The following is a 10,339-nucleotide window of genomic DNA, read 5'->3' as shown; positions in this document are numbered from 1 at the left end:
CACTAGGGGTGATTATGGTGTTGGTGGGGACGACTTTCACGAGATGTGCATGCGTTTCTGTTGCAGTGTTTTCTCTGATGATTCCTGAAAATCTCACACGCTGGTTATAGGTTTGGAAAACTATATCGTTTCCGGGGAGAGTATAAAAAATAAGCCGTCATAAGCTAATTTTGCCACCTGTAAAACTACCCCGACTTGGTATCCGGTTTTTTCCTACTGTTGATGCTAATTTATTTTCTGTATTGCCAACAAAGGCTCCAGTCTACTCAGCTGGTAGGGGCCACTTGTGAATGTCACCAAATTGACCATAAGTTCAGAACTCATATGTGGTGTCCCTTGCTGCAAGGTTGAAGCTAGGTGTACTTTTCCTTCTTAGCTGGCGAGGGACCCGTTTGCATAGCGGAAAAAGCTAACAGTTTTCGCAGAAAAACACCGTATTCCATGTGTTTCTGCAGGGCCACGATGATAAACCATCGTAACTTCATTAACTTTAACATGGATACAAATTATATCCTTGTGTTGAAGGGAAAGTTTAAATCTTGGTTTTATTGGTTGCATTTCATGTGATTTGGAATCACATGAGAGACTTAAAATGTGATTTTGAATAATTCTGTTTATTATTTGCGTGAGATTGTAAATCACATACATGCGAACTGATTCATTCTCTCATTTGCATGGGATACCAAATCACATGCTTGATTAACTTTTCTATGAAATTTATTCTCACATTTGCATGAGATTCAAAATTACATTTGAATGCAACCAAACATAGATTTATGTAAATTGTGTAACTGTGTATCATCATAAGTTATGACAGATGAACACTATACTAAAAGCATTCATATTGTGATAGTTGAGTACCATAGAATACGCATCCATATGACAGCTGATTTTTTAATCCCTTTCAGAAACTTGCTTACGTGTCACAAACATGTTCAAAATTCAGTTTCAACTAAAATAATCTGTCACATTCATAAAGTATGATTGGCAAAAATAATCTAAAAAGCATGAAAAGGAGACTTAGGATACATCTGATTTGAAATCACATGAAGTTTTGAAAGTGAAACTCACTTGAATCGACCCCTGTTTTGAATTGGTTAAGGGTACATTGAGGTTTTCGCAATGTTGGTATTTTGAAAAAATATTGGCTCCCCTCCACTGTTGTTTACTTTGTTCCCTGGATGAATAGGAATTCCTTTCCAGCAAAGAAGTAATGGAGGTTACCAAGGGGGGGCTAGCTTGTATAGGGATGTTGCAGGTTCAAAACCCAATGGTATAGTTGTATAACTGATAGGTGTCTGACTAACCCCAGTTTGCCTTTTAAAAAAAAAAAGTAATGGAGGTTAACATATTATTTAAATGGTTAACCCTATTGATGAAACTTTTACATCAGAATTCAGACTAAAGATTGGAATAAATTTGCAACGAATGCATTTTATTCAGTCAATAAACCCTATTTTAAAATATTTATAGCATTGAGAGAGAGAGAGATTCCTCCTGACGATAGGGAATGTGATATTTAGAATTTTTCTTTTTCTTTTTGTTTGTTCTTTTTCTAGAATTTGACATTACAAATGTGATCTACATGGTTAGTTAGTAAGAATCAGCTTCTGAATCATCCAATTATAATACGTGAGTAAGATTTGTAAGGATTAAAAAAACAATGGTTTAGAATTTTTATAAATGTTAAACCTCTTAAAATTGTATTTTTTCGTTGAAAAAACATGAACCAACAGTCTATTCGCAAATGAATCTTGCTACGTACATTTTTTGGATCAGATTTACAAAATATGGTTTGAAAAGAAAAACAATATTGTCCACACCATGTAGACGGTTAGTAGAGAGAGAGAGAGAGAGAGAGAGAATAGGTGGTAGCTGACTAACTCACAAAATACTATTTTTTGTGAGTTTATAAATTAGTGGCACTTTTGAAGCATTACTATTACCGCCTAGGGGACGCACTTTGAAAAAGACTTTTAGGAATGGTTTTGAGCGCTACTAAAGGTTCCAGCGAAATTGGGACATTTAGTGATGCTTCAGAACCAACACTAAAGCTTGTTTTTCGTGATTTTTGACGCTTTTCAGCATTTTGTGTGGAAAAAACATTGAGCGTCCATCACATGTGTGATGGATGCTCAACAAAACTCTAGTGGTCACTTTCTCTCTATATATATAAGAAAATTTGTGGCTGCATACTAATTTTTCTACAAATTTTTTTGTAGTACTACCATCCTACCGTGAGCCAACAGATGTGCTCAAGTTGTTTTTCACAAATTTAACCCTACAGATGTGTTCAACATAGATGATTTGCTAGAAAATGGTATGTGTATTATGTTTTTTGGACAAAAAATATGATTTTTTAAGCTTTATTATTTATGAAAATCATAGACTGTCGATTTTTAAACCTTGTAAAATCCTTTAGGTTCATATTTAAGAAAACATGAAAAACTCTTAAAAAGCTTGTAGGTTGAGGCCGATGAGGCATCGACCCTCATATTTACAAGATCATCTGGGAATTTGACAAAAAGATCACGTGGAAGGTAAGGTGTACATTTTTTGTTTTATTTAATGGATTGTAATGCTACTTTGTAACATTTTTTAAGGGTTAATATTTGGTGCTATTTAAGGCACAAAATTATATGAAACTATTGAGTTGAAAATCATAGGTTTTAGATTTTTTTTGTAGATTAAATCCTATGAATGTGATCTACAAGTTTTGTTTAGTGAAAAATATTTTGAATTATATGATTGTGACACATAAGCAGGTTTTTTAGGAGCTTAAAAAATTATCGGTCTACAATGCACTAAAATTTCATTACTCAAAAAGTCATATTTTTGAACCGAAATAACTCCATATAATTATGTGCCTTAAATAGCACCAAATATTAACCTTTCAAGCTCAATAGTTTCATACATCTATGTTGGTATATAATGTTTTGTTAATTTTCATTTATTTTGTATTTTTTCTGAATTAAAAAATGTTTCTATTCAAAATGGATTTGATTCGATTGTACTACTGAACCGATTTTAACAACATTGCCGAAGACAAGTCCGGATCGGGTGCAATAAGATTGCACAAAAATCTGTGCACCCCATCACCCTCCATCAGGTCTTGGGTCTCACACGGCCCTGTCCCCAAGATGGAGGGCGATCAGGTGCTTAATGGACAAATATTTGCACCTCACGCCGAAGACTCATCCCATTCTACTGATTCTACTCTACTTGGCTCCACTCGAGAGAGAGAGAGATCCAGGGTTAGGGTTTGCTCATCCTCCTGATCATGGAGAAGCCAACTGAGATCAGTAGCACGAAGATGTTTGGGGGATACAATAGGAGGTACCGCCATTTCAGCCCAACCCTCGGTTGCTCTATGACCTTCCATATCTACTTCCCTCCCTCTGCCCACTCTCAAAAGCTTCCCGTAAGATCCCCTCTTCTCCCTCCCTCTGTCTCATTGCAAATTTAGTGGGTTTTCACATTAGTTCCTCTTGGGATTTGTTGGGTGATCTCTTATGCTTTGTGTAGTTCTTTTTTTTTGTAATATAATTTTCTCAACTCGGAGTTAAAGGAACCATGTATTGTTCTGTGTGGGTGGTTTCTAATTATCTTTGAAATTTAGGGTTTTGTTGTATTTTTTATATGGGGATGCTTGATTTGTTGGTGATTCTTATTTCATTTCTATTGTTAGTACAGATTTTCAGCAACAAAATCCGTTGGATATGTTAAAAGTAGAATGGTCATGAAGACTCTGTTGTCGGTGTGCTCCCTCTTCTTTTTATTTCTTCTTTTGCTTGAAATGGGGATGGACTAGGGAAATGGGAGATTCTTGTGTTAGGTCATCTTCCTTTGTTTGTTGTTCTTAACGAATTGGGGCAATCCATGGTATGGTTGGTACTCAGCTAGTTCTGTCTAGTGGTGGTGTAATTTTTTTTTTCCTGTTGGAGATCAATTAGGCAAACTGGTGATTCATCGATTGTGTTCTACGTCTATTGCTCTGATTACTTGGAATGAATATTCTGGAGGCGGTCACACTATCAATTGTTGAGATTTTTGGTGCCTTAGGTCGGATCCGAGACCAGTGTAAATAGAGAACACACATCAGCACAATATAATCAACAAAGAAATAAGCCACGCACAAGAGTAATAATTTTACGTGGTTTGGTGAAAACTATTACATCTACCAACTACCAAGAGAGTACCGCTAACTTTATCATTGATAACCAAACCACATGTAAATACAAGAGAGCCAAAATAAATAAGAGAGCACCGAACCAGCTACACCCTGAGCCTCGGTTGTCTTCAAACACCAGAAAGGCACACCGATGAGTGTAGTCCAATTGCCAATCCGTCAAACCTGTTCATTGTGTCGGATCTATCTTCACCTTCTCTAAATCCAAAATAGACCACTCAAACCTAAGAGAAGTCACACTCAAGAGAGATATACTCTCTCTCTATCAATACCCAAGAGCTCAAGAGAGATCCTATGTACCATCGTCCAAGAGAGAACCTTTTCTCTTTCTTCATTTAATGTTCACTCTCTCCCAAAAGAGATCACAACACTGCCTTTGTATTTACCTTAACATCCAAGGAACCCTATACGGCTCCTTATTTCCATTCACAATGGGTTGTGTAAACCAAGTCCTAAAAGGACTCATATGACAACATACGAGTTCCATGGAAATCCATCTTTAAGTCACACACAACATTCTCCACCTTGGCTTGAGTCCATTCCATCCAGCTCTCAATCAACACCCCCTCTCCCTGGGGCTAGAACAGTCTAGCTCACAACATGAACCAAGTTCAGGCAAGCCCTGAACTTTATTCCTTTTATCGTTTTGCCCATTTTACCCGTAGTCGGTTTATTCTATGTACCAACTTAAGCCTTGTGCAAACCGTGTTGAATCAACAAATCCTTTATTCTTCTTTTGCCATAAGCCACAGTTTCTTTTACCATTAAATTGCTCAACCTCAAACTGAAGACTCCTTCAAACCACTCACCCTACGAACCAACGACTATGATACCACTTGTTGAGATTTTGGGGGCCCAAGTCCATAATCATAGTAGGTCGGATCTGAGACTGGTGTGGATAGAGAACACACACAAGCACAATATAACCAGCAAAAAAATAAACCATGCACAAGAATAAGGATTTTACGTGGTTTGGCAAAAACACTTACATTTACTGGAAGAATACCAAGAGCTTTATCATTAATAACCAAGCCACATGCAAATACAAGAGCGAGTCAAAATAAACAAGCGATCACCCAACCAACTACACCCTAAACCTCGGTTGTCTTCAAACACAAAAAAAACACATCAATGTGTATAGTCCAACTGTCGATCCATCAAACCTGTTCGCTGTGTCGGATCTATCTTCACCTTATCTAAACCCAAGAGTGATCACCTCCTCTCAAACCCAAGAGAAGCCACACTCAAGAGAGACTCTCTCTCTCTCTCTCTCTCTCTCTCTCTCTCTCTCTCTCTCTCTCTCTCTCTCTCTTACGCAAGAGCCCAAGAGAGAGCCTACATACCAGTGTTATCAAAAATGTGCCTTGAGGGGCAAAAGGCGCGCCTCGCCTTGAGGCATGGCCCTCTGTGCCTCAAAGCGCAAGCCTGAGGCGCAATTTTTTTTTTTTTTTTACAACAAGATTTCAGAGACATAATCAACCAAGTTTTTGTAGGTTAATCTCATATATTTTCCAGTTATTTCAGTTATGTAATAAGTTTATTAGTATATTACTATATTTTAACTTTTGTTGGTTAATCTCATATATTTTTCAGTTATTTCGGTCATGTAATTAGTTTCTTAATATATTTTAACTTTTGTTGGTTAATCTCATATATTTTCAGTTATGTAATCAATTTTTTAGTTAATTTTATATGTTAATCTCATATTTTTTAGAATAATCTCATATATTTTAACTTTTGTAGGTTAATCTCATATATTTTTCAGTTATTTCAATTATGTAATCAGTTTCTTAGTATATTTTAACTTTTGTTGGTTAATCTCATATATTTTCCAGTTATGTAATCAGTTTTTAGTTATTTTTATATGTTAATCTCACATTTTTTAGAATAATCTCATATATTTTAACTTTTGTAGGTTAATCTTATATATTTTCCAGTTATTTCAGTTATGTAATCAGTTTCTTAGTATATTTTAATTTTTTTTTTGTTAATCTCATATATTTTCCAGTTATTTTATCAGTTTTTTAGTTACTTTTATATGTTAATCTCATATTTTTAGAATAATCTCATATATTTTAACTTTTGTTGGTTAATCTCATATATTTTCCAGTTATGTAATCGGTTTATTAGTATATTTTATCTTTTGTTGGTTAATCTCATATATTTTCCAGTTATTTAAGTTATATAATCAGTTTCTTAGTAAATTTTAACTTTTTTTTTGGTTAATCTCATATATTTTCCAGTTATATAATCAGTTTTTAGTTACTTTTATATGTTAATCTCATATTTTTTAGTACTTATTTGAGATTTTCTATTTCTTATTTGTCGTTATTTCATCAATAAAGCATTTCTTTATTTATTTGTATTTTTAGATATTTTTTTATAATTTTTTAAAGTTTAAAAAAAAATTTGAAGCTTACGCTTTACGCCTTGCCTCGGTTTTTGGTGGAGCGCCTCGCTACTCCTCAACGCTTTTCACAACACTGCTACATACCATCCTCCAAGAGAGAACCTTCCTCTCTCTTCATTTAATGTTCGCTCTTTCCCAAAAGATAGCACAAACCTCTCTTTCTATTTTCTGTTTTTTCCTTTTGTTATTTACCTTGACATCCAAGGAACCCCACACGGCCCCTTATTTCCATATCCCATTCACAATGGGTTGTGTAAACGAAGTCCCAAAAGGACTCATATGAGGCACATGTGGGTCCCATGGAAAAATCCATGTTCAAGCCACACACAACATCAATTTCTGTAGCTCAGGTGAGTTTGCATCACTTTATCTCTGGGGCTGTTGCTGAGTATTGTGAAATAAAAGATTTAGTTCTCAGATTGCTGAGTCCATCATTCCGTATAGATTGGTTGTTAGACCCACTTGGAGCACTAGAGTTAAGAGAAGTGAAGCCTGGGGACAAGGGGCGATCATTTTTTGCAGGAAAACTTCTAAGTATACCTTGGAACAAGCACTTAAAACCAATTAAGATAGTAAGTGGACCTATAAAATAGTCATGTTTGATGGATTTTGTATGGTTTATGAATTGCTCTGAAACCCTCCATCTACAACTCCACAAACAATAAACTTTTAGAGAATACAGATGCCACCAACTTGGGTTGCTGCAAGTATATAAATATCTTTCACCACTCTTTTATGTTCTTCCCAGGAAACTGCTAGCACCATTCATTGAGTATGGAAACCCATGTATCATTGATAAATTTATCCTTTTAATTGCAAAGATTCATCATTTGCTTATGTGGTGCTGCTGATATGTTGGTTATATAAGAATCAAGTTGTTTTCATAGTACATACTACTCTGTGTGTTGCTTTTAGTTTAGCTTTCTCTTGACCAATGACAGAATTTGCATTTTCTTCATTTAACCAGGAAAATACATGTATCTTGGTGTCTCCATGTTTGTTCTTTGTCATAACCTTGTAATGGTCATTTGCCTTTTCGACAGGTTCTTTACTGGTTGTCAGGGCTCACATGCTCAGATGAGAATTTTATCATTAAATCTGGAGCTCAACGTGCAGCTTCTAGTGAGGGTATTGTGTTGGTTGCTCCAGATACGTCGCCAAGTGAGTTGCTAAATGACCTTAACTAATGGGATGTGTTCATGATAGGAAAAGGTGCATAAGACTATTCGTGAAATGTTTTTAGCAGAACGCCCACTGTTGATGATTGTTTCAATATTCTTTGTAATGGTTCATGATTGATTGCTATAAGAAATGATGCTTTGTTCTGCCATTCTGCATGTATGCCATCCATAATTTGCAAAGTTTACGGGGCTTAAATATTCTTTCTACCTCTTCTATACAAGTCCAAAGCATTTCTTCATGGAAGTTCCAAAAATACAAACTGATGCCTATAATATTCTGTGTTGCGACACTGATTGGTTGCTGTAACTTTACAAGAATGATGCCTGTGTTTCTTCTCATGGATTTTTTCTAGTAATCAAGAGAGGGAAATAGTGACTTATGTTTGTGCTTAATTCATCACAATGTTTGATGTATTTTGTCCCCACAATCCAAGGTTATATATTTCTGGTGTCAAGTCATGCGGGGCATATTTATCTTCTTGGAATCTTGGGTATTTGTACTGCAGTTGTTCCATCTTCTTGGTGATGGATACTTCCAGTGGAAATTCTTGCCAAGTGACTTTGGTTCTTCCAGCCCAAAATCTTTGTCATAAATATCATCCCATGTTAAAACTACACTGAAATGTTGTTCCTGATACACGCAATATAATGTCATATCCTTTCCATAAATGACAGGAGGCCTGAATGTGGAGGGAGAAGCAGACAGCTGGGACTTTGGTGTGGGTATGCTACTTCCTTGATTTCAGAAACATTTTGCTCATTAAAAAAATTATGATACTTCATTTGAATGTCTTCTATGTGGTTTTTCACTTTTCTAAATCTTAGCCTCCTCCTAGCAGTTAAGTACGCTGAAGGATTTGTAAAAGATTCCAGTTGCATGATTTGAGACCTGTACTTGTCCTTAGATTCCATATACTTAGTGCAGGTGCTGGATTTTATTTGAATGCCATTCAAGAGAAATGGAAAAACTGGCGAATGTATGACTATGTTGTGAATGAGCTGCCTAAGCTTTTAAGTGAAAATTTTCAGCAGCTTGATACTTCACGTGCTTCTATTTTTGGGCACTCTATGGGAGGGCATGGTGCTTTGACAATTTACCTAAAAAATCCTTTGAGTTATAAGGTATGTCTCTTGGCCTGTTTTTTGTTGAACACAGGGTTAGATGCATGAACTCACTCTCTTTTCACTTTCCATTGCAACAGTCGGTTTCAGCCTTTGCACCAATTGTAAATCCTATAGATTGTCCATGGGGTCAGAAGGCTTTCTCAAATTACTTAGGCAGCGACAAATCTCTCTGGGAGGTAAGAACAATGTTTGATTCTTAGTTGCATATAGATTCTGAACAAGCTGTTTAATTTCCTTGCCTTCCTGATGTTCTTGATGACTCCAGCCTTAATGCCTTTGACCTGCAGGAATATGATGCAACTTGTCTGGTTAAGAACTCAAACAAATTTTCGGCACCTATCCTAATTGATCAGGTGGATATTAGTACATTGCCTTTTTATCTTAAAAACATGCATCTAAGTTTGCATATGCAACTACCACATGATATGGACAGAACCGACACATAATATAGACTGTTATGTAACTTACACTTGGATTGCTTTGCATTGATAAAGCACGAGGGCCTAAAAAAATGGGTGAGAGCTTGTCTCCATAGGATCATAATAGTGGTGCTCCTGGATGCATAACCGTTTGTAGTGGAAAATACTGCTCCTGGTGCACTATGTTCAGTGTGGAAGCATGGTGCATCATTTGACCTTTCCTACAGTGTTCAGGGTCTGGTACATGTGCATCAACTCCCATAAGGAGGGTTACACCATTGCTCGTGTTGAAAGTCATGTTGTCCCGAGTAGCCTTTGTACTTACACCATCATAAGATGGCACACTTGATTTTATTTAGTAAAAAACTAAAAATCCACTTGTAGTTCAACATAGGTAGGGGTGACACAAGGTTAAACGATTAAAGATATGCACACCGGAAGTTTTTGCGAAGAAATAGACAGAAATTTACCCATTTTCAGCTATAATCTACCAGGCATATAAGGGAAATATACCTTTGCACAAGAACATTTGGGTCTTTTGGCCTTTACAAGGATTAAAGTTGGAAACCTTTTTAAATGCAGGGAGATGAAGACAAGTTTTTGAATGATCAGTTACTGGCTCACAGGTTTGAGGAGGCCTGCAAGAGTGTGGGAGCCCCTCTCATTTTGCGAATGCAGCCTGGGTATGATCATTCATACTTTTTCATTTCTACCTTCATCGATGATCACATCCAACACCATGCTAAATCCCTCAAAAGTTCAGAGTAAGCCTCAGATTTTGTTAGTGCTATTTTTGATGTGTTAAGATGCTATTCGCAAATTAAACCAGATTCATAGACTATGGAAATCTTTGATCCAGTAGTTTGTGAGTACTTGAGACCGGTTTGCACCAAATAGACCATTCTGTGTCCGCTTTCAGCAAAAGTTTGCCTTGGACAAGAAAGATATAAAATGGAAATGTTCGAAAAACTTTGCCTTGCCTGGAAATTGTTTGGATAAATATTGGTGTCTGGTT

At 36.2% G+C, this 10,339-nt stretch overlaps 1 protein-coding gene across 1 annotated transcript; it reads left to right on the top strand.

Moving 5' to 3' along the window:
- The first annotated feature begins 3,197 nt into the window (after nucleotides 1-3,197).
- Nucleotides 3,198-10,293, top strand: LOC149814219 (S-formylglutathione hydrolase-like). The gene is made up of 7 exons (XM_089989597.1): nucleotides 3,198-3,421; nucleotides 7,643-7,760; nucleotides 8,456-8,503; nucleotides 8,706-8,902; nucleotides 8,983-9,081; nucleotides 9,193-9,258; nucleotides 9,907-10,293. The coding sequence occupies exons 1-7, from the start codon at nucleotides 3,281-3,283 to the stop codon at nucleotides 10,090-10,092; spliced, it is 855 nt and encodes a 284-aa protein (XP_089845723.1). The 5' UTR covers nucleotides 3,198-3,280; the 3' UTR covers nucleotides 10,093-10,293.
- The last annotated feature ends 46 nt before the right edge of the window (nucleotides 10,294-10,339 follow it).

The sequence above is a fragment of the Nuphar pumila genome, chromosome 15, assembly GCF_984573655.1.
Source record: "Nuphar pumila chromosome 15, dmNupPumi1.hap1.1, whole genome shotgun sequence".
Classification (NCBI taxonomy): Eukaryota; Viridiplantae; Streptophyta; class Magnoliopsida; order Nymphaeales; family Nymphaeaceae; genus Nuphar; species Nuphar pumila.
The sequence above is the reverse complement of the archived record's forward strand: the minus strand, read 5'-3'. Positions and strand labels throughout refer to the sequence as shown.